At 54.8% G+C, this 23,917-nt stretch overlaps 1 protein-coding gene across 4 annotated transcripts in view; it reads left to right on the plus strand.

Annotated features, from left to right (window-relative positions):
• Nucleotides 1–1,032: 1,032 nt before the first annotated feature.
• Nucleotides 1,033–23,917, plus strand: part of SLC43A2 (solute carrier family 43 member 2) — a 43,374-nt gene continuing 20,489 nt past the window's right edge. The window contains exons 1-5 of one of the 4 annotated variants that reach the window (XM_055130883.1): nt 1,033–1,152; nt 1,885–2,093; nt 11,317–11,524; nt 13,211–13,266; nt 14,361–14,437. In XM_055130883.1, coding sequence (XP_054986858.1) covers nt 1,934–2,093; nt 11,317–11,524; nt 13,211–13,266; nt 14,361–14,437 — 501 coding nt within the window. In that variant the 5' untranslated portion in view covers nt 1,033–1,152; nt 1,885–1,933. Of the gene's footprint in view, nt 1,153–1,253; nt 1,320–1,501; nt 1,587–1,884; nt 2,094–11,316; nt 11,525–13,210; nt 13,267–14,360; nt 14,438–23,917 lie in introns of those variants that run through there. The other 3 variants (XM_055130884.1, XM_055130886.1, XM_055130885.1) reach the window with 3 other exon arrangements.

Consider the following 23,917-nt stretch of genomic DNA (forward strand, 5'->3'; position numbering starts at 1 on the left):
ATGAGGGAAGACAGTCACAGCTTCTCAAGTGGGTGACATTCTACACAGGGACTCAACCAGCAAAGAGCCTCGCACAGCTCCCGGCTCCTGTGCGATCTGGCCAGAGCTGCGTTCTGGGCGGCAGGGGGCGCCCTCGGACCGGGGGAGCCGTCGGCCGCCAGGACGCACCGGCATCATCTCCCAGAGCGTGCCCGGGGAGACCATCCCTGGTCCTGGTCGCGCGGGCCGGTGCCTCGGACTGCGGACACGGGCAGAGCCTGGCCTTCAGCTCCCCGGCCCCGGCCGTTTCTCACGGCAGGTCCGCTCCGTTTATGTGACTGGGAGCCCAGACCGAGAGGCCAGATTCGTTCTCGCGGCGCGGCGTTGCCTCCCGCATCAGCCTCGCCCGGGGAGGCGCCCGGGAACCGGGAGTCGGGGGCTGGATCGCGGGTGGTCACAGCGGGTCGGGAGCACCACGAAGACCAATCTGGGGAGAGGTCCCGGGGGGAGCCACGGAGAACGGATCCGGGACAGGGGCCAGTGGGGTGTCAGAGCCGTTCCAGAGGAGTCTCAAACTCCCACCCTCCCGGAAAGGCGCTGGTGAATTACAGGAGCGGGGACAGGGGTCCCTTCTCCCCGCCGGGTGCCCGAAGGGGAGGACACACAAAGCGCGAGCTTGCCCGGATGGCAGCGCTGCGTGGGGAGAAGGCACTGGAGGCGGCGGGAACGGAACCACCCACGGGAGCCCGAGAACCGGGGGGCGCGCGCCCAGGGCAGAGGGCAAGCGGGGGTCGCGTGGCCCGCCCCGAGCACAGCGGGGCAGGGAGAGCCGCGGCGCAGCTGCGCAGGCCGAGACGCGGCTGCGACTCCCAGCGGGGCGGGGGGCAGTGCCCGGGGGGCTCCCGATCTCGGGCGGCGGAGCCCAGCCACGGCCCGCGGCTGCCCCGGGCCCCCCCAACTCTCTTGTTTGTCTCCCCAGTCCGGCCGGAACCGGCTTCTGCTCGCCGCCGGGCGGGCGGGCGGCCGTGGATTGGCCGACGCCTGTTTCCAGCCCCGCTCAGCCAATCAGCGCGCGGCAGTGTTTTCATCTCGGGGTCGAAATAAAAGGGCTGGAATAAAAGGGGGCAGCGACGGCGCCGGCCGGGCCCGACACGCAGCAGCAGCAGCCGCGGGGTGAGCGGGGCCCCGGCGTCGCGGGCCGCGGCGGGATGCGTGGGCCGGGGCGGGCAGGGACGGGATGGATGGGGGGGGGGTCCTCGGGGCGAGGATGACGGCTCGAGGCGGGAGCTGGGAGGTGGCGGGAGCGGGAAGGCTTCCATGGAGACGGGCTGACTGCTGAGGTAATGGCCCTGCATGGGGGGTCACTCGGGCGGCCCGCGCCGCCGGTTTGAACCGGCTTCGCCTCTCCCATGCGGGGTTCGCGTGGCCGCAGCGCCTAGCGACCTGCGCGGCGGCCAATGGGGCCGCAGTTCCTGCGCGTCCAGGCCAATGAGCGGGCCGTGGGCGGGCCGTGCCGGGGCTCGGGGCGGGGGGCCGGTGGTGGAAGCCACCTGCGCCGGGGGTCGGGGGCCGCGCTGTCGGGGTCCCGGGCGGTGACAGGCCCACAGGTACGCCCCTCGCCCGCGTCGCGAGCGCAGCTCCCGGGCTCCGGCCGCGGGACCGGGGGCCGGGACCGGCTCCGCGTCCCCGGAGCATGCCTAGTGCCCGTCCTGCTCGCGTGCCTCAGTTTACCTCTGCCTCGGCTCGGGGAGAGGGCTCCCGCCTGGCCGCGGCCGCTGCCCGCGCGGGTGGCGGTGAGGGCCGGCCGGGTCCGAGGCAGGGCTGAGGCTCCTGCCCGGGTTGCGCGCGCGCTGCGGCGGCGGCGGCGGCGGCGGCGGCCGGGCTGACGTCTCGCTCTGTGCGCAGGTGGCTGCAGAGCGGGAGCCAGAGCCGGGCCACCGCGTCGCGCCGCGCCATGGCGCCCACCCTGGCCACTGCCCATCGGCGCCGCTGGTGGATGGCCTGCACTGCCGTGTTGGAAAACCTCCTCTTCTCAGCAGTCCTCCTGGGCTGGGGCTCGCTGCTGATCATGCTCAAGTCAGAGGGCTTTTACTCCTACCTGTGTACTGAGCCAGGTGAGTCGGGCGCTTGGGACTCGCGGTGGGGCTTGGAGTGGGCTTGGGAGAGGGTGCGATGGCTCGAGACCGAACCAACAGCACTACCTCGCTGCGCAGCGGTACCCCCACAACCAGACGCGCCTCCCCAAAAGGCCTCCCAGCTCTGCAGTGTAGCCTAGCACTGTTCCCCATTTCACGGATGAGGAAACTGAGCCCCAGACAGATCAGACTTGCCCTGGAGCCATAGAACTGGGGCTGTGCCTGATCCAGAAACCCCAAGCCTGGAGTGTTCTTTCCACTGCCCAGGAACGTTGCCGAACTCCTCCCAGCGCCTGGCACATCCCTTGCTTTGCAGTAAACATGCTGCTGCCTGGCACATCCTTTGCCTGCAGTAAACATGCTGTAAGAAAGAGGAACTCCTGAGTGAGTGACTTGGTCTCCACCCTGCAGACCGTTCATCTTAGATGTTTTTCAGTTAGGCTGTTACGGGTCTCTTCCGGACCTGTCGGAGACAATTTGTCTATTTTTGCTGCTTTATGATTTTCCTCTTGCAGGCTGTGGGGGCCTCTCAGTGGCTTTCAGGCTGGGGGGGTGGGGAGCGGCTCTGGGGACGTTGATGGGAATGCTTGAGCTAGTCGGTTGCTTAGTGCAGAGATGGGCTCGCACTCATCCTGTTTGAGAAGACTAATCCTAACTGCTGCATCCCAGCCAGCTCAGACCCAAAACCCTTTAATGGCACAACCTCTGCACCTTTGTCAGCCAACGCGCCCCCCTCACCCGCGCCTTATGGTGGAGGTTGCCTGAGTTTGATGTCTTGGAGCATCACCACGGACCTTTCTTCCTAGAATTCTTTGGGGGAAGAGAAAGCTGCGGACCCACCCTGGCTGTCTGTAACCCCACTTAGTCTCCTCTCTGTTGCCCTGCTCTGCTCATCCCCAGAGATTCCCTGGATGCTTAGGTCTTGCGGACAGCCTCGTGGGGGAGGTGAAGGGACAGAGAAAGAAGTGCACGTGGAGAGGGCACAGAGCATATCATTTATAGCCTTTAGCCTTTAGCCTCTCAGAAATGCTTCCTAATAGACTCTCAGGTAGTTGGCAGACCTTTCCCCACATCAGCAAGAAATCTTGGGAGAGGAGAACATCCCGCAGACCTTGTTCCCTGAATGAGTTTTTCTTTGCTCCACAGATGTTAGAAGATTAATGACTCTGGAAGGAGCATATTGAGAGTTTGACCGCTTCCCTCCAGCCCTCTCTCTCTTACATATTTCTTTTCTGTTATGGGTGGAACACCCAGCAGTGCTAGGGCTTATTTCTGTCTCTCTACCAAGGATTCTCTCCTGGCTGGTTCCAGGGACCCTATGGGATGCTGGGGATTGAACCTGGGTTGGCCACTGTGTGCAAGGCAGACACCTTCTCCACTACTGTCACTCAAGCCCCACCTCCCATGTACATCTAGACCCTTCCTACTTGTCTTCCCAAGGGGCTCTTTGAAGCTACAGAGGGTTTACAAACAGAGAGTTTACAAATAAAAAGGAGTATCCTCCCCAAAGGAAGCTTTTAACATCATGACGTAGTCTGGAGGACTATTGCAGTCTGATTTCTTTGTGGGGGAGGAACCCCCACAGTGGCACGGGAAGACCAGATTCTCAAGGTGTGCTCCCAGATTGTCCACTGGTTTGATTTCCTTTCTAGTATTGGCAGGATTGGGGCTGGTCACTTTGGTGCCGCCTCAGCCTTGGCGTTTTCTCTCTTGTAAGTGGGAGGAGTCCCAGAAATTGTGCCAACACAGTGCTGAGCTGGTCTTTAATTCCTTGAGAGGCTTGCCAGTCCTTCCCATAAACCAAAGTGAAGGTGAAGGGTCAGGATTGTGGGTTGAATATCAACTTCTTATCACATGCCTTTGCTCCTGCCTCTGATTTTGGGTTTTCTGCCTATCAGGCAAACCCGCTGAGCCAGCAACGGTTCTCTCAGGGCTGCTGATTCCACGCATCTTATCTCTCTGGCCACTCTGCTCCTTGCTTCTTGGAGCCTACGTAACCTGTTGCCTTTCGGGTCCAGAAACCCTAAGAGTTTTGTCTCACTGGGTGGGTGAGGAGGATTTTATAGTCAGGGTTCTTCTTAAACCTCACATTTTCAAGCTTGGTGAACAGCTGAATTGCAGAGAAGCAGTTGGGAAGCGGCTTATGAAACGGATTGAATCAGAGTTGAGAAAAGCTGAGCAGTTTACAGCTGACTGGGACTCGAACATGTCAGCTTTTTTGTTGTTGTTGCTTTAAGGACTGATGCTTTGGTTTGTCCTCTAAAGGAAATTTGCCTGAACCTGTTGAAAGGTTCTCAGAACTCTTTTCTTGGGACTCCAGCCAGGAGCTGGCCACAGACACAGTTTCATGTTCCAGTGTGATGAGGTGGGAGCAGGAAAGAATAGCCTGTTTCTCCATGGCCCCTCTGTGGATCATGCCCGGTGTACTGGACAGTCAGGATTGGTGGCTGGGACAGGGGATCCAGGGCTGCACATTTGGGCTTCACCCTCCCAACCGACCCCCCCCATGACAGGAAGGTCAACTGGGTTCCTAGCCAGGGAGGAATAGGGGCTTTTCTGGTACTCTGTCCTTTTGGCCTCTGGGTGGCCAGTGTCACACCCACATCTGACCTCTTTCTTCATGCTCTCTGTCATCCAGTGGCCTAATTGGACAGGTTCTGCTTAGGGGCGGGGGTTCCCTGGGCTGTTGCATCTCCTCTTTGATGTCCCGCGTTCAATAACCGTGCAGGCGCCTTAGTCTACAGTTTGCCGGCACCCAAACCAGTGATCCCATACAGTTCTATCTAATTTCAGGAGGAGGTGGCCAGCGCTTCAGTGGAGAGCAGGGTGCCAGGAACGGGAGAGATAACAGTGGGGTCCTGGCACCACCTGGGTGGGTAGGCGGGCCTCTCTGCTCTTGAGGCAGAAGTGTAGCAGGTGTTCGGGGCCAGGGCAACATAGTACAGTGGGTAGGGTATTTGCCTTGCATGCAACTGACCCAGGTTTGATCTCTGGTATCCTATATGGCCCCCCAAGCACCACCAGGAGTGACTCCTGAGTGCAGAGCCAGGAGTAACCCCTGAGCATCGCCGGGTGTGATCCCCAAAGTAAAACAACAACATCAAAAAAGAAGTATAGCAGGGATAGGTCAGGAGTTAAGAATCTGGGGCCCCAGGGACATTGTGGGGAGGAAAGAAGGGCTGGGCGAGGCAGGAAGGGGCCTGTGCCTCATAGAGACAATTTTATTCTTGAGGCAGGAAGAAGTGATGGGATCAGAGGAGGACAGTGGTGCTGAGCGGGCTTCCCAGGTCAGGCACGGCGCAGGGTGGGATTCTGTGCCTAGAAGGGTGGCCCCAACCTAGGGAAGTCACAGCCAGCCCCACTAAAACACTAAGGCAGACTGTGGTTCTGTGCTCTCACATCACGTTACTCTGTGGTTGCTCTGCTTGTGGTGGGGACAAGAGCCGTGTGGGGAAGTTGGACCCTCCCCCCAATTCTGAAGCACAGCCAAAAGATGGGCCCTGAGTCCTGAGGGAGCAGAGAGAGAACCGAGGCCACAGGGCTAGGCCCAGCTGCTGCTGTGTGGGGAAAAGGGCGCAGATGAGGACAGAATGGTCCCTGTTGCTCAGGACCTTCCCTTTTTTACGATCTCCCGCATGTAAAGGTTAGACAGCGTCTGAGAACCCATCTTTCGCTTTTATTGCTGTGATTGTGAGTTTTTATTCCCTCTACCCTGGTTTATTTGAGATTTAATAGGAAAAGAAAAGGGAGCTGGAGCCATTATACAGGTAGAGAGGGCACTTGCCTGGCATGCAGCTGGCCCAGCGTTGACCCCCAAGACCACATAAGGTGCCTCAAGTCCCTCTAGGAGTGATCCCTGAGCATGCAGCCAGGAGTAAGCCCTGAGCACTGCCAGGTGTGGCCAAAAGCAAACAAAAAGAAAATACTGGGGCTGGAGAGATAGCACAGCGGGTAGGGCGTTTGCCTTGCACGCGGCCAACCCGGGTTCAAATCCCAGCATCCCATATGGTCCCCTGAGCATGGCCAGGGGTGATTCCTGAGTGCAGAGCCAGGAGTAACCCCTGTGCATTGCCAGGTGTGACCCAAAAAGCAAAAAAAAAAAAAAAAAAAAGAAAATACTGTTGGAAAGGGATCTTTTTTGGGGGATCGGGGTGGAGGTAAAAGGAGAGTGTGTGGTGCTGGAGATGAAATCCAGGATTCCCCACTTGTGATGCATGTGCTCAGCTCACTGATTCGTGTGGTCATGGGTAAGGGGGTCTAAGAGCTGGTGCCCACAGCCTCAGGAAGTATCACAGGGAGAGCTGGCTCCATCTCCCTCTCCGCCTGCCCTTCTCTCCCTCCTTCCCAACTCATGGCCTGATTTCCCACCTCAGATCCACTGTTCCCACGTGGGTCTTGGTGGCCCATTAAGAGATACGTTAGTGGGTAGAGCACTTACCTTGCATGCAGCCAACCTGGGTTCAATCCCCAGCACTCTACAGAATCCCCCAAACCCCACCAGGAGTGATCTCTGATTGCGGAGCAGGAGTAAGTCTTGAGCACTGCCGACTGTGGCCCCCAAACCAAAAAAAAAAAAAAAAAAAAAATTCCCAAATAAATAGGATTCCATTCAGATTAGATTGGCTTTCCGGATCTCACTTGAGGGTTTGGGGCAGTTCCATCTCACTAGGACATTAAAGGCCACTGAGTATTGCCCTTGACACAGTGACAACCAGTCTTGATGTTTTCTCTCTGAAATGCTACTGATAGTACAGCAGGTGAGGTGCTTGCCTCTCATGGAGCTGAGTACAGACCCAGGAGTAAGCCAAGAGCATAGCCAGATGTGGCCAAACTGAAGGATAAAAAGGAAAAGAATGCAGGGCTGGAGAGATAGCACAGCGGGTAGGGCGTTTGCTTTGCACGCGGCCGACCCGGGTTCAAATCCCAGCATCCCATATGGTCCCCTGACCACCGCCAAGGGTGATTCCTGAGTGCAGAGCCAGGAGTAACCCCTGTGCATCGCCAGGTGTGACCCAAAAAAGCAAAAAAAAAAAAAAAAAAAAAAGGAAAAGAATGCAATACCTCTCTCCAGGTAACAAAGGTCAGTGCAGCCTGAAGGTGAAAAGCAGGAACCTTGATGCCCAGACAGCCTGGATCCGGGTTCACCTGAGCCCTGGGCCATCTCTCAGACCTTGACCCAGCAGCTCACCTGCTCTGACAGTGCTGTGGTGGAGGCCCAGGAGGGGGCAGGGTACCGAGGGACCAAGGGACTGACCGCAGGGTGGGCAGGCCAGCCTACCTAGGCCTGCCCTGGGAGTGCCTGTGTCCCGCCTCCTGTTTGCTCTTCTCTGCGCTGACCTCTTACCTACATCCCCCCTGCTGGACCGAGATTCTGCTTCCTGTTGCCGGATAGACAAGGATTGAGAGACAGGAGGTCCCGTTAGTTAGCAGGGAGGCCCAGGGGTAGGAGTCTGCTCAGGAATTTAGAGGGGCCTCCTGCCAGGTGCCCCTGTGCTTCCTCAAGCATCGGGACTCTGCTTCCCTTGTTTCCCTGGGGAGGGGGAACCCCCCCCTCTGACCCTGGGTGTCAGAGCCTGACTGGGGTCACAGCACTCTTTCCTCCCGGGTTTCCCGTCCAGACCTTGTGTTTGAGCCCTCTGTGTGCGGGCCCAACAGTGCAGCATTGTTCTCTCCCGTGCCCCGGGGTCTCCTCAGCAGCCCCTCGCCTGCTCCCAGCCTGGGGCCTCACCAGCTCCTTGCAGGGCTTCAGCTTCCCCATCAGGCTGGACCTGGCCAGGCCACTCCAGGTGCCCACTGCGACCGCATCTGTTTCATAAACAGGTGCAGGTGTGGTCCAGCGCAGACGGGCAGAGTGAGGGCTGAGGTGAAGCCGGGGGCTTCCCCGGGCTTGACACTTCCTGGATGCTTCTCTGCTTATGTCTGTCTTGGCCCAGGGTGGCCCAGGTGAGGAGAGTGGGAGGGGAGCCAGGGCGGGAGCGTCTGGGGCCCCGGCTGGCTGGCGGCGGTGGGGTCACTGACACAGCTGTTTACTGCCAACAGAGCTCTGCCTCACAGAAGGTTCCAGTCCCTGGAGGGGAGCAGGACACTCTGACATTGCTCTCTGAGGTCACTCAGACCCCATGCTGGGCTTCATGCCCCGGACATCCCTGCCCGGAGGGGGAACGGCGTGGCAGGAATTTACTCTGGCATTCTCCGGGGAAGGCAGACAGACAGGAGCCCTTCCCTCGTCCTCCGCGCGGCGCCTCATGAGCTCCCTGCCACTGTCTAGCTTTGGGGGTGCTTGATCTGGAAACAGTGTGGTGTCTGTGACCCTGTTGTAGACCTTGCCCAGGGTTTTCCTTCTTCCTCTGGGTGAGCACCGGCAGTGATGTAGGGGCCCCGCTGCGGCTCTCTGAGAGTGGCCCCCACTGAGCAGAGGCCTCCGGAGCTGCTTCGCCCGGCCCTGGCCTCGCACCTGCTGCTCCTGTCCGTGCGCCGGTGTGGACAGGCTGGTGCCATGTGGAGACCCCAGCAGCCGCCTTGCCCTGTACCGGGCCGTCGGAAGCACCTGTGCCTTCCCGGGAGCTGTGCCACGGAGGAGGCGCCCCCCAAGCCCCGTCTGTCTCATCCTTGGAGTAGCAGTGTGGCGGGGCTTCTTTGGAAGTCAGTTTTCCAGGAGAGGGGGTGGGGGTGGGGGTGGGAGGCGTCGGACTTGTTGGATTTTGTTTCCATGACCTCTAGACCTGAACCTTGCTATCCTTTCCTTAAACGGCCCCATCTTCAGCGTGGCTACACGGCTTGGCTGCAGATATCTTCTTTCCTATCTTCTCATCGCCCTTTGACCTTTGTGCTCTGATTCCTTTGCTGAAGTTCCTTTAGTAAACTGGGGTGTTGGTCCCAAGTGAGTGGGAACACAGTGCTGCCTGTCAGGGCCCCCAGCCCCATTGGGACGGGACATGAGGTCATGCTGTCATAGTTCTTAAAAAAAAAAACCCACCCCTGGGTACTACCTCCAGCTCTGCAGCTGGCCAGTGGCCCCAATACCCCCATCCCCAGCCTCCAAGGACAGGAGTCATCATTGTAAAGTTCTAGCTGTTCTTTATAGGTCCCGCCCTCTCTTCCTTCTTGTCTCTCTATCTCCTTTTGGGGGTGCGTGGACTGTGACAACACCCAGTGGTATACTCGGAAGCTGTTCCTGGCACTGTGCTCAGGGGTGATCCCTGGCAGTGCTTGGAGATCTTATATGGTGCCAGAGACTCAGGGCTGTTTTAGCTGCATGCGAGTCAAGCGACCTAACCTTTGTACTGTCTTTTCGGGCCCCTATCAGTCACTTTCTATGCTTGTGTGAGCTCCAGGGTATTACCTGGATTTTCTCATTCATCTCCCAAAGCTCTAGGGAATAGGTCCTAGTCTGTTATGTCCATTTGACAGCTAAAGAAACTGAGCTAGAGTGAGATGAAGTCAATGCTTTAAGGTTCCCCAAAATAGGAAGTTGAGGTTGGAAAATTGCAACCCGGAGACCAGGGCCTCACACCTTACTCTCATCAGCGTGCCCCGGTGGGGTTTGGTGATTAAAGGTTGGTCTGAGCATGATTCACCCCAAGGGCATGCTTCTCTGTGACCTTGAGGCAGCCCTTTGCAGACCTCAGCTTGATGGTGTCGGCGCCACAAGGCTGCACGGGGCAGGCACAGGGCTATCTGCCGAGCGGTATTTCCCGCCTCTCGGGGGTGACCTCGCATCTAATCAGGCTTCCTTCAGGATTACTCAGCATCTTTCACGTAGCCAGCCCACGAGGAGACAGCTCCTTGGCAGCTGGGTGTCCCCCACCCTCTCACCCACAGCTGTCACAGCACTTTGTCTCCCTGGGTGCTGGCTGGACTTTGGAGGGGCCGTTAAAGGCTGGGTTATAGCACAGGCGTGGCCACAGAGGACAGCCACACGCTGACCCTAGTGAGGAAAGGAAGAGCGCTGTACCTGCCACAAGTGAAAGCAAATCATTTTGGGGCCAAGAGAGGGGGTACAGGGGTTAAGGCACTTGCCTTGCACCAGGCCAACCCCAGCCTGATCCGTGGCATCACCTGTGGGCCCCAAGTCCTGCCAGGAGTGATCCCTGAGCACAGATTCAGGAATATTCCCTGAGCACTGCCAGGTGTAACCCCCACCTCCTCTCCGCCCCGTCCAAAGCAGGAAGTGAGGAATCACTAGTAAAACAAACAGGAGGGGCTGGAGCCATAATACAGGGGTTTAGGTGCTGGCCTCATGTGGCTGAAACAGGTCTGATCCTTGGCATCCCATATGATCCTCCAAGACCCTCCAGGAATGAGCCGAGCACTGATGGGTATGGGCCAAAACCTTACAAAAAGAGGAAAAAAAAAAAAGGCCAAGCAGGAATTCTGAGGGACAGTGTGTGTGGTGGGGTCAGTGTGATGGATGTGCCAGGGAGGAGGTGGCATAGGAGCTGTGGGGGACACCTAGCAGACTCTGAGGGAAGAAGGCCAGCTCTCCTGCCCTGCGCCGAGGCCCAAGCCTCGCTAGGGGGTGGCTGCTCACCTTCCCCGCTGGCCCTGTCTCTGCCTCCTGTCTGCTAGCCTCGATCCATTATCATGGCCAGAGCTGCCAAGAAGGTTCTGGCTAGCCGGGCCCCTGCAACAGGGGCTGCATGCCGATGCCTCTGTTCTAGGGTATTCTCCAGTGCAGACTGGGAATCTCAGCTTAGCTCAGGTGTGCTTCAGAGAACACAGGAAACTCCTAGGATCATGGACAAGTCGATGTATATTTTTTTCTGGGGAGCAGGAGTAGAGCTTATCAGTTTCAAGAAAGTCTCCATAATTCCCACAAAAGTTAAGAAGCTGGAGGCCAGAGTGATAGTCCAGCGGATAGGGCGTTTGCCTTGCATTTGGTTGACCAGGGCTTGATCCCCAGCATCCCATATGGCCCCCCAACTCACCACCAGGAGTAATTCCTGAGCACAGAGCCAGGAATAACCCTTGAGCATTGCCGAGTGTGACCCCCCTCCCCTCTGGAAAAAAAAGAATAACAATCTTTGCATTATCACTCTCAGGGGCTGGGAGCAGATTTCTGGGCCTCCTGGGGGGCGGGGTGGGATCACTGGAGCCCTGCAGGGGCCGTGAGCCAGCTCTGCCTTTCTCTGTGGGAGCACTCAGAGTGCGCGCAGGCCTCCCTGCCAAGTCCCTGTGATCAGGTCTCCCTCCCTCTCCACAGAGAATGTCACCAACAGCTCAGAGGGGGGCACAGCGATGCCGGAGCTAGAGGAAGTGAGCTGGATAAATGGCTGGCTCAGCTGCCAGGCCCAGGACGAGATGCTGAACTTGGCTTTCACCGTGGGCTCCTTCCTGCTCAGCGCCATCACCCTTCCCCTGGGCATCGTCATGGACAAATACGGCCCCAGGAAGCTCAGGCTGCTGGGCAGGTCAGTACAGGGGCGGGGGCGCGCAGTGGTACCTCTGGGATGAGCCCTCTATTCAGTAGTGAATCTTGGGACCTGCTACTGGTGCACTCGGAGGCCTAAAAACGCCGCCCGCTCCCAAGGCCGGGTTTTTGCCCCATCTGCTGCTGGACCAGCAGATACTGGGATCTTTGCACTGTGCCGAGACCATCTGCCTGGGACAGTCTGGAGTTGTTTGTCATTAAGAAAACTGGTTTTGTGGCCCAGGGAGATAGTACGGAGGTTAATACATTTGCCTTGCATGCAGCTGACCCCAATTTGATCCCCAGCACCACCTAGTGCCTCTGACGCCACTGGCTGGAAGTGACCTCTGAGTACTGCTGGGTGTGACCTCACTCAAAAAAAAAAAAAAAAAGGACTGGAGAGATAATACAGTGAGTAGGACAGAACACTTGCCCTGCACATGGCTGACCCAGGTTTGATCTGTGGCAGCACATAAGGTGCTCCCTGAGCCCTGTGAGGGATGATCCCTGAGCAAAGATTCAGAACTAAGATCTGAGCATTGCTGAGTATAACCCCCCCAAAAAAAAACAAAAAAGAAACCAAAAAAAAAAAAAAACACGGACTGGCTTTCACAGACCTCACATATGTAAGACCTGGGTCATGTGTACACACACACACACACACACACACACACACACACACACACACACACACACACACACACACAGTTTTCAGGTATAGGGGTTTTTTCCCTTTCCTTCTACCCCCTTTTTTTTTTTTCTGGAATCCAGTATCTCACACATGTAAGGCAAGCACACCACCACTGTACTAATACCCTTGCTGGTTTTCAGTGTTTGGGGCCTCATAATTCCAGGAGAAAAAAAAATACTGATTTTGGACACATAATACCCAATGTCCAATAGAAGCTCATGGAATTATCAATTACGTATACATTCTTAACATTTCACGTATTAGGTTCCCCATACAAAACATCAAGTAAAGTGACGGAGAATTACACATTGTAAGGCTTTCGATCTTTTCCCTACCCCTGCACCCGAGCAGATCATTTCATAGCTGCCTCCCGATAAAGCTCCTCTGCCCAGCCTCAGCGTGAGTGAGTTCCCTGGCAGCTGACCTCTTAGCTCACCAGGATCCGCCACGCCCAGTCCTGTGGGGAGTGATCCGATGGAGGTTTGCTGTGGGAACCTGTGAACAGAGAAGGGGATGGGGAGTGTCGGGGCTCCTGAGCTCTGTGATCAAGGGGCCTGCTTCTTAGCCCATGTAGTGGAGGCATTCAGGAGCTGCCACTCATCTCCCCAATGCCAAGTAGTTATAGGAATCTGGCGAATGGATTATGCCCTCTGGCCTCAGCACCCTGACCCTCTCCAGTCTGGGCCAAGGGGAGGGGGCAGTACAGTGTAGTATTTACCAGATCTGGCTTCAGGGCCCCCATCCCAGCCTGACTGTCTAGGAGCTCCAGAGACCTTGGCAAATTTAAGTTCATTCTTCATCAGACTTTTATTTTCTTAGCAGTCCAAGGGAGCCAATTAAATGCCTTAGAATCGTCGCTAAATGAAAGGAACTCATGTATGTAAATTTCCTGAAAGCTTTAGGTGCCTAGTAAATACCCTCCGATGATAACAATATTAACAATAGCAAGAAATTATGTAATAATCTCAAATAATATGCTATTCTGCTTATTTTTAGTGCCTGCTTCGCTGTCTCCTGCTTGATGATTGCCTATGGCGCCAGTAACCCGGACTGTGAGTATGCCTTTCCTCCGCCCTTTTGTTGGGGACTTGGGGAGGGGTGCCCAGGAAATCGTTGGGAAGCTCTGCAGCCTTGAGCTCACTGCTGGTTTGTGGAACATGGATTTGTTAAACTGTTCTCCAAGCACTGGTCTTAGATGGGTAATTGGTAAGAGATGGAGCCAAGTTCCAGGAACCAGTTCAGCTGCAGGAGTTCGTGTGGAAGCTGCATGCTGGTCCCCTCCACCTGTCCCAGCTAGCACTTTATTGGGAAAAGGAGCATAGTCCCCACTGGCATTAAATGCCACCAGGACTATACCCAGTGGTGCTTGGAAGGCCATGTGGGGCCAAGGACTAAACCTGTAACCCACTGCATGCCAGCCATTTGCTCCTGTCCTTTGAGCCATCTCCTTGGCAGGCTCACACTTTCTTTTCTTTTCTTTCTCTTTTTTTTGTCTTTTCTTTTGTTTTGGGATCACAGCAGGCAATACTCAGAGGTTATTCCTGGCTCTGCACTCAGGAATTATTCCAGTAATTACTCCAATGCTCTGGGGGCCATATGGGACTGGGGATTGAACACCATTGGCCACATGCAACACAAACCTTATAGTAGTATCACTCTGGCCCCATCGTTTTATTTTTCCTTTCCCTTCCCCCTCCCCCTTCCCTTTCTTTTCTTTTTTTTGGGGGGGCCACCTGTGGCAGTGCTCAGGGCTTACTTCTGGCTTTGCACCAGGAATCACTTCTGGCAGACTCAAAGAACCCACGGGGTTCTGGGGAGGAAACTTTTTATGCAAACACCAAAGTAAGACTCAAGGTGCACCAAAACCTTAGCCAGGCTCATCTGTTGATTTGGGGTACCTGTAGTTAGAGTTTCAGTAAAGTAGCTCCCTTCTTGCTTGTGTTGGTGGAGAAAGAAGGGTGGAGGGTACATTTCTTCAAAGAACCTGAGTTCCATAAAATAAGAGGGGTACAGAGAGGCTGGTCCACACTAATCAGTGGATCGTCCCTCATGCAACTGTTTGTTAGTAGTCTGCACCCTGTGTGGCTCTGGCCTCCGCAAAGCTCTGCTCTGGCTCCCAACTTACAAGCTTCTTGTTTGCTTCCAGCCCTGTCTGTGCTCATCTTCATCGCCCTGTCTCTGAATGGCTTTGGTGGGATGTGCATGACTTTCACCTCGCTGACGGTAAGTCCCAGGCTCTGCAGAGCCTTTCTGTGCTACAATCTCCTTGTGAACTTGAGGAAGCCACTTTTACTTGCTGTCAGTGCCTTGTGTCTCATTCACCTTCGTCGCCTGGACATTCCAGGCCACAGAGATTGCTGGGGAGTGGCCCAGCAGCAAGGTCTGTGGGCAAGTCTGAAGGTGCCAAGCAGGACTCCGGAATGGGTCCCTCTGAAGAGGTGAAGCTTGGCACAGGTGCTGGGGAAGCCAGTTCCCCCGCCATGTGCCAAGGAAGACCAAGACAGGGAGAAAAGAGCTGTGGCCCAGTTTCTTTTCTCTTGTTCTCCATGACAGCTCTGGCTAACAGTGCAACCTAAAAACAAACCTCCCTCAGATTCACCTTTGCCCCCACAGCGCCTCTGGGCCAGAACTGAATGAGAAACTCAGGGGAACACGGATGCGGACTCTCTTCTTGATTTCTTTTTTAAAAAATGTATTCCTCATCCTTCCCTGTCTTTATTGTTATTATAAGTTCCAGTGACTAGGGGTGGTGTGTGTGTGTGCATATTTTTATGCTTGTGCGTCATGTGTTCATGTGTACGTGCGTGTGTGTGTGTGTGTGTGTGTGTGTGCTTGTGCACTCACTCTTGGTTGTGGCATCAGGTGTTCCAAATGATGGTGCTTTGAGGGTTGTGCTCAGTGCTCGTGGGCGGTGCTGAGGATTGAATGCATAGCTCACGTTTGCTAGGCAGGTGCTTTGCCACTTGGTGACTTGCAGGCCCCATCTTGCTTTTCTAAGTGCTGAGACCCAGAGAACCGTTATGAATAGGGAGACATTTTCTAGGGATGCAAATCACCCCTTATTGGTTGCACCAGAACACCATAGAACATGTTGCTCTTTGTACTAGGAGAGTCTACAGGAAGGTTCAGGTTGGTTTAGGCTGATATTCTTTTTTTTTTTGATGGTGCTGGGCATTGAACCCAGAGCCCGACACATTCAAGGCAAGTGGTCTCCCAAAGAGTCACAAGAAGGTACAGACTAAAGAAGAGAGAGTGGAGTCAAGACAGTCTTCACCAGGAAGGCCCGAGCGAAAGAGATTTCACCAAAGACCGTCTGACCTGTCTATTTTCCCATGTAAAAGTTTTGTTTGGGGGCTAGAGCAGTAGTACAGTGGGTAGGGCACTTGCCTTGCATGTGACTGACCCAGGTTCAATACCCAGCATTGCATGTAGTCCCACAAGCACTGCCAGGAGAGATCCCTGAGTACAGAGCCTGGAGTAATCCCTGAGTAGAGTGTGTGGCCCCCCAATTTTTTGTGGGGGGAGGGCCACACCCAGAAGTGCTCCGAGCTTACTCCTGGCTCTATATTCAGGGATCACTCTTGTCAGGGTTTGGGGGACCATATGGGATTTTGGGAATTGAACCCAGGTCGGCAAGCACCGTGCCCACTGTACTATCACTCTGGCCCCTATTTTTATTTTGTTTAACCAAGTAGAAATATATAGAGAATGGACTAGTCCTCTCCCCTCTCAAGTGCCCAGGGCAAACAAATATGAAAATAGTAAGAGACAGGGGGCTGGAGCAATAGCACAGCGGGTAGGGCGTTTGCCTTGCATGCGGCCCGACCCAGGTTCGATTTCCAGCATCCCATATGGTCCCCCAAGCACCGCCAGGAGTGATTCCTGAGTAATTAAGCCAGGAGTAACCCCTGTGCATCGCCGGGTGTGACCCAAAAACCAAAAAAAAAAAAAAAGAAAATAGTAAGAGACACATTAGAACTGTCAGAAATTTACATATCCCACTAAGTTATGTGAATTGCAAAGTGGAAGTTGATTGTATGCAGCATGAAAGTGATCAATTTTATCAAAATGAAAAACCAAGACTTAGCTTCTCCTTATTTTATTCACGTAATGCCTGTGTCATAGCAGTTCTGAATTTTAGGGTAAACGGTGATGGTGCAAGAACTTTGAGGAATTTATACTCTAGGATATAAAAAGATGAAAGCTTAAGACAAATAGATACTATTTTGTTTTGTTTTGTAGTCGTACCCTGCTCAGGGCTTACTCGTCGTAGCTCTCTGTGCTTAGGAATTCCTCTTGTGCTCAGTGGGGCTCAAGTTTGGGGACCTTATAGGGTGCCCAGGATCAAGTCTGGGTTTGCTGTGTGCAAGGCAAGCACCCTACTCACTGTGCTATCTCTCGCCCCTGACAAATAGTTTTTTTTTAAAAGTCCAGGTTTAAAAAAAAGAAAAAAAATTTGTCTTAAATTTTCATCTCACAATGAATCCCCATTTAAGAAAACCTTTGAGGGGCCAGAGATATAGTATAGCAGGTAGGGCGTTTGCCTTGCATACAGCCAACTTGAGTTTGATCTTTGGCATCCCATATGGTCCCCAGAGCACCGCCAGGAATAATTCCTGAGTGTAAAGCCAGGAGTAACCCCTGAGCATTGCCAATTGGCCCCCCAACCCCGCTCCCATAAATAGGCTTTAAAATGAAACTGAAAATGAACCTAAAGAGAGAGAGAGAGAGAGCTCAGCAGGTAGAGCACTTTCCTTGTACCCAGCCCACCTGGTTTTGATCGCTGGCACCCCATATAGTCCCCTGGTCTATGGTAGGTATGATTCCTGAGTGCAGTGTCAGGAGTAAGTTCTAAGCACAGCTGGCTGTGGGCCCCCACACCAAAAATAATAAATAGAATAAAATGAACACTGGACCTAGAAGAGTCTGGATGGCTTAAAAGCGCCCAGGGCGGGGCTGGAGTGATAGCACAGCGGGTAGGGCGTTTGCCTTGCACGCGGCCGACCCGGGTTCGAATCCCAGCATCCCATATGGTCCCCTGAGCACCGCCAGGGGTAATTCCTGAGTGCATGAGCCAGGAATGACCCCTGTGCATTGCCGGGTGTGACCCAAAAAGCAAAAAAAAAAAAAAAAAAAAAAAAGCGCCCAGGGCAAGTGTGAGGCTGTGAGCTCATCCAAGCACGTGGCAATCCTGGCAGCCTCATGGTCTGGGGATCCCCAGCAAGGAAAGAAACAAACAAAATGAATTCACTGTTCTCAAATAAGCCTTTAGAGGAGGCTAGTAAGTCCACGAGAATTTGTTTTATCTTCTTTCTATTATCCTAAACATAAATGTTTTTATTTTAAAATTCAGTACTGGGACTGGAGTGATAATACAGCAGGGAGGGCACTTGCCTGCATTTGGCCAACCCGGGTTGTTTTCAGCATCCCATGTGGTCCCCAAGTCCCAGGAGGCGTGATCCCTGAGCACAAAGCCAGAGGTAAGCCCTGAGCACTGCAAGGTGTGACCCCAACAACAACAAAAATCCCTCAGTATTTGGCTAGAGAGGTAGTATGGAGGTTAAGGTGTTTGCAAACTGCCAACCCTGGTTCAATCCTTGGCATCATGTGGTTCCCTGAGCACTGCCAGTACCATCCTCCATCCACTGCCAGGTGTGGCCCCAAACCCCGAAAAAAGAAATAAAAATCAAAACTCAGGGCTCGAGGGATAGCACAGAGGGTAATGTGCTTGCTCTGTGTGCAGTGAACCCTCGTTTGAATCTCTCTGTCACATATGGTCCCCTGAGCCCCGCCAGGAAAGATCCTTGAACACAGATCCAGGAGTGAGACCAGAGCACCTCCAGGTGTGACCCAGCCCTGCCCCCCCCAGTGTAGACAGTAAAATTCTATAAAGCTTTCTTCATCATAAAATAATCTGCTTATACCAAGAGCCAGAGAGATAGCTCAGAGGGCTGGAATGCTCTGCATGACTGAGTGGTGGACCTGAGTGACCCACCCCCTCCCCAGCAGCACTGGGGTGTTGCTCCGATGGCCCCTGAGCTCTGCTGGGCCCAAGTAGCCGCAGGTCACCGTGCCCAAGCACTGAAATGGCAGGGTGTTGCCCCGCATGGTCCTGTATCCCTATGAGTGACACCCCGAAGCCCTCCCCACCTTGAGAAGTACCTGAAAGGCTCCTCCTGAAAAGAAATCTACATATACTCATGTTTGGTTTGGTTTTGGGGGCCACACCCAGCAGTGCTTGGGGCTTAGTCCTGGTTCTGTGCTAGGGGACCTTGTGTGCTGCTGGGGGTTGAAACCGGGTCAGCAGTGACCAAGGCAAGAGCCCGACTTCCCTGCGTTATCTCCAGCTTCTCTCTTGGTGCTAATTTTTTTTTTAGTACTGTTGCCACTCCCCTTTCTTAGGTGGCAGTATATCTTTTACATTTCTTTTTTTTCCTGGCAATACTTAGAAATCTACTGGATTATTTTTAAACCTGGAGTCCTTTCTCATTATTAAACAGTTCCATGTTATTCTAGAATATAGAAGTACCATAATTTATTTAGTCACTTGCCTACTAATGGACATTTGGGTAGGGTTCCAATTTTTCTGATTTATGATGCTGCTAAAATGAAGGCCCTGGACGTATATTTCTGTAAAAGAAATTCCTGGAAGTGGAATATCTGAGCCACAGGATCAGTGTGTTTTAAAATTTAATATATATTGTCAAATGTTCCTCCCTAGTTCCCCAGCAGTGTGGTACCACCAGCCTGGAGGAGGCCCCTTCCTCCCCACTCCCAGCCCCGCCATTCGGCACTTAAACATTAGCTAACCACAGCCAGTGGAAAAAAACATTCTGTGATTTTCTTTTTGCCGTAGTGCTCGGGGGCCTTCAGTTCTTGTGATACTCGGCTCAGCAACGCAGACTTCAAGGTCCCGTGCTTGGGCCTCATGGTACTGTGGGCCACCAGGGCCCTCTGCAGTGCTGGGTGGGGAGATACGCAGAGGTCAGTCATGCCCGCATGGACCCCAGCCCACAGAGCTGTCTCCTGCACCATGTTGTTTTGTTTTGTTTTGTTTAATTCCTTTAATTATTAGTGAGATGCAACATGTTTTCGCCCCTCCCAGAGGTCATTTGTATTTCTTCTATGAATCGCTCCTTTGTGTCATTTGTCTATTTTCCTGAAGAGTCATCTTTTTTCAGTGCTTTGTAAGAGCCCTTTCATAAACAAAGCAATTAGCTCTCTTAAGCCAGTGAGCGAGGCTTCTTTCCCCGAGTGTTCAGGCCTCTCAGTGGTCCCTGGACGAGCTACAGGACTCTGCAACCCTCAGGGGCAGAAGCAGCCAATGGGGTGCGCCCTGCGCTGCGGGTTCTGAGAGGGGGCGAGGGTCACGGCTTTCATCACCCACTGGTAGGTTTGTGGGGTGCCCAAAGGCCTGCGCGAGGAATGTTCTGTTAGCTTCTCCTCTTCCAGGAGGAAAGAGGCCAGACCCCGGCTAGGTGAGGAGCAGGCAGAAAAGCAGCCCTCGCTCGTGTTTGCCTAGCAGGGACCCCTTTAAAGGGGCTTGATGACCTGCCCTAAGGACCCCGCTCTTGGTCAAGAGCTGGGTCAACAAACTGCCGCCCACAGGCCAAACACAGACCACTGCAAGTGGGGAGAGTTTGCAAACAAAGTTTTATTGGCACCTAGCAACACCCCGTTGTTTACTCCCTGGCTCTACTCCCTGTCAGCAGGCTAAAGGGAAGGAGGCCGTGACAGAGACCATATGGCCTGTACAGCCTGAAATATTTACTTTCTGGCCCTTCACAGAAAGAGGTTGACAGCCTCTGGCCAGGAGGCGCCAAGCTGCTCCCTCACTCTTCCCTGTCTGCAGTGGGGGGGACAGAACCGCACCCCCTCGCCCCCACATCCTGCCCCTTCTGGTTACATATCAACTACCCGCGCACTTTGCAAAGCCTTTTGACTCCTCCGCTGCCCCATGGCCCCAGTGAGGGCTCCTGGGCAGCTCCTTCCCGGTCTGCGTGCCGGCTGCGTCTCTGCACAGGCCTTCGCCTGACACTTGAGCAGTGTTCCCACGCCGGGTGGCTGCTGAGCCGAGCCGGATCTCGTGTGACAGCCCAGGCCTTTCAAGAGCAGAACTTTCTGGCTCGGCTCCCGCAGACGCCGAGTTTGCCGCACAGTGGTACTTGTTGGTGGCCCACACCATACTCTGAGGAGTCCTCAGGGTCGCCTTTAGGAGCTTCCAAAGCCAAATGTCCCCCAAGTGCTCTGGGGCCACGGGAGTGGTCCAGTACCTTCCTGTGGTAGCTAGTCCAGGGATCTTGGAAAAGGGTTGCCAGAGAAACCTCAGTTTTGGGGCTTTGTGTGCCCCAAGGGGTTTTGTGTTGCTTTGACTGTGGGGGAAATAAAAATGATGATGATGATGATGATGATGATGATGATGATAAGGAAGAAGAGGGAACGGTTAGGCACTGCTGTTCCCAGTGGCAGGGAAGGGGCCCCATGCTGGCAGAAGTCCTTTCCCCACTGGCCAGGGGGCCTCCCTGTGGGTTAGTACTTGTGGTGAGATAGGGGCTCTGAAGGGTGGGGGCAACCCCAGCAGCTGACCTGGGCCAGGTAGTGGCATCCTTGGGAGGAAGGGCGCTGGGTCACTTGAGGGAAGCGGAACACACCCGAGGTGTGTCTCAGCCTCCCCGCTCCTCCCCCGGACATCTGGACAGTGCACATTGGTCTGTTTGTTCACCCCTTACACTCGCTTCAGTGGCTGGAACGTGGACCCAGGCGACAGCCGCAGCTACGTCTCTGGTCACCACCCCACCACCCGGCCCAGGTTGCTTAGAGATGGCAGCAGCTGTGGCCAACATCCTGAGTGTCACTTTTCCAGCTCATTACTCTGACCCCCTTCATGTGGATGAGACACAGAGTTCTGAGCTAAGACTTTGACAGAAGCTCAGGCTCTAGGGTGCAGCCCCATTCTTTAAGGAAACATTTCTCTGTGGACTTGTCCTATGTGATGCCTTGAAGTCTGACTTTATTTACTTGTTTGCATTTGGTTTGGGGATCCCAGCCAGCTGGACTCAGGGATTACTCCAGGCTCTGTGCTCAGCTCCTAGCGGGGCTCAGGGGACCCTGTGGGGTGCTGGGGATTGAATTTGGGCTTACTGCATGCAAAGTAAGCACCTTACCCACTGTACTAGCTCTCCAGCCCCCTTGAAGGCTGGCTTTCACCCTGAAGGAGAAAGGAACCTGTGCGGAGTTTGGAGGTCAGAGTTTGCAGAGAACAAAATAAGCATCCCCCTGTGAAGACGCTTGAGAGAGAAGGAATAGATCCAGGGTTCAACAATGAGGCAGTTTCCCTGGGGCTGGAGTCTGTGAGTTTAGCATTCCTGCTTCTCTGAGCCATTCCCGCAACCACAACCGAAAGAGTCCCCATGGTGCCACCAGCCAGCTCCACAGGAGCCACAGGCTCGGGGAGTAGGACTGCCTCCCCCTGTGCCCAGAATCCAGTCCCTGACCTGTGACTAGCCCATCCAGAACGATCAGCTCAGTGCTCTGGTCTGGGAAGCATATCCCACCTACCAGGGTTCCCCCTTGTGAATTTCCTCCAGCATGTGACACCTGTAGGGATGGACACAAAATGTCCTGGGGGGACCTCGGCAGCTGAACCTGTTTGAGACAGCGAATGGGGTGGCCGGAGGGAGTGGAGTCCCTCCCCACCTCAGCAGTGGAGCGGGAAGGTGACCGCAAGGACCTGGTGTGAAGTGCTTGGAGCCACTGCTGTGTGGGGTCGGGCACAGCCTGGCTCTGCCGAGGCTGGAACAGACTGGCAGCTGCTGCACCAGGTCTAGGGAACCCTGGGCGTATCCAGCTGCCTTTTGCCAGCAACGCTCACCTTTAAGGACCAGGATGTAGCCCCCACCCTCTGGAGCCCACTGGTCTGAAACCGACTGGGAGGCTGCAGATGAGAGGTTTGGAAAGTCAGTGCCGGATGACCCAGACCCAATGGCCCATCAGTTCCTGCCTGTCCATACCCCACTACCTGTCTTGGGGGTCTCTGGGCAGAGAAGCCCACCATCAGGCCTCCTAGAGAGGGTCCCTGAGGACAGCCAGCTCAGTGTCCTGGGGGTGGGGTGGAGTTCAGAGGCCAGACCCCCTGGAGGGCCGCCTGCAGCTGCTCCCCCTCGGGAAGGTCGTCCTGAAGGTCAGTCTGCTGGATCCTGCTCGCTGTGCAGGGCTGGGCGGGGTGAGTCAGCACTGCATCCTGCGAGAGGAGCAAGCCAGAGGAGCAAGCCGCGGCGTGGAGGCTGGGCAGCCCAGCCGGGAGGGGAGTACGCGCCGCACACCCAGCCCCTGATGAGCCCCCACGCGGGGGTGGGTGCCGCATGCGGCGCCTGTGAGTGCAGGGGTGCCTGGGAGCCAGGAAACAGCCTCTGCCGAGTGTTTCCCCAGCACTAGGCATCCCAGCACGACTCCTGCTTCCGACTTGGCAGCAGGCTGTCCTCTCGCCGCCACCTGGCCCTGGAGGCCCTCGCAGACGCTGCGCTCAGCACAGAGCCTTCACGTCGGGGGCTTCTGAGAAGCCTTCCTGTGCGGCCGAGCCAGCGGCCAGGGCATGAGGTTCAGCGTCCAGAAGGGGCTGGAGAAGCCACCTGGCCGGGTGGCCCTGGGCCTACAGGAGTGGGGGCGGATGGGGGCAGATCTAGAAGCCTCAGGGGCGTGCAGAGCCCTGATGCTTGACTTCCTTTCTGCTGTGCGACTGTCTCTCCTGGCAGTAAGTAACCTCCCTCAGCCAAGCCTCTTTTACTTCAAAAAGATAAAAAAAAAAAAAAAAAAAAAAAGATTAAAGAAAGGGATGTAGGAAACCAGTGGAGAGCAGACAAATGCGCTAAGGATGGGGAACAAGAGAAGTGAGGGTGACTGCCTGGGGCCGGAACTTTATGTGGGCCCAGTGGGAGCCACCTGAGGTTTGGGGGTGGGGCAGCATTCCCAGTGCCTCACAGCCTGTGAGCCTGACTTGCTGCCAGCCTAAATTGACCCTGTCCAGCATGGGAGTGAGGGCAGTCACTGTGGCACTTGCCTCGTAAGGTTGCTTTGAAGGTGCTTAAGATAATGTACAGTAGGCTATTAAAACAGAGCTGCTCTTTGTCTGTATGCTATTATAATAATGCCAGACTAATAGAATAATGCACGTATCGCTACTTAATGATGGCAGTCCTCTGATCAAGTTGCTCCTGGGTATAGCAAACGGGAGACACCTCTAGCAGGTATGCTAGCTTTGGGAGGGGGTGCGGGAAAGGCTCAGAGGGTGAAACGCACTGTCAGCGCTTGCTTGAGGAATAGTAGATGCCCATGGGGAAACCCACTTGTCCTCCTGTTGTGAACTACTCATTTGTGACCCTGCGCCCAGATTCCTGGGTCGGCTGTGTGCAAGGCAAGAGCCCTACCTGCTATACTATGGCTCCAGCCCGAATTTTTTTTTAATTTTTAATTTTTTGGTTTGGGGCCATACCTGGTAGCACTCAGAGCTTACTTTGGCTCTGTGCTCAGGAATCAGCCCTGGTGGTACTGGGGGGACTATATGCAGAGGCAGACAGCAAACCCGAGCTGACTGCAGGCAAGTCAAACACTGTAGTAGCTAGAGTATTCCCCCGAGGCACTTCTGCCCCTTGTTCTTTTCAGAGAGATTTCAACCTATGACATGTTCCAGGTATTCCATAAAAGATT

This window comes from Sorex araneus, chromosome 3 (assembly GCF_027595985.1).
Source record: "Sorex araneus isolate mSorAra2 chromosome 3, mSorAra2.pri, whole genome shotgun sequence".
In the NCBI taxonomy this organism is placed as follows: Eukaryota; Metazoa; Chordata; class Mammalia; order Eulipotyphla; family Soricidae; genus Sorex; species Sorex araneus.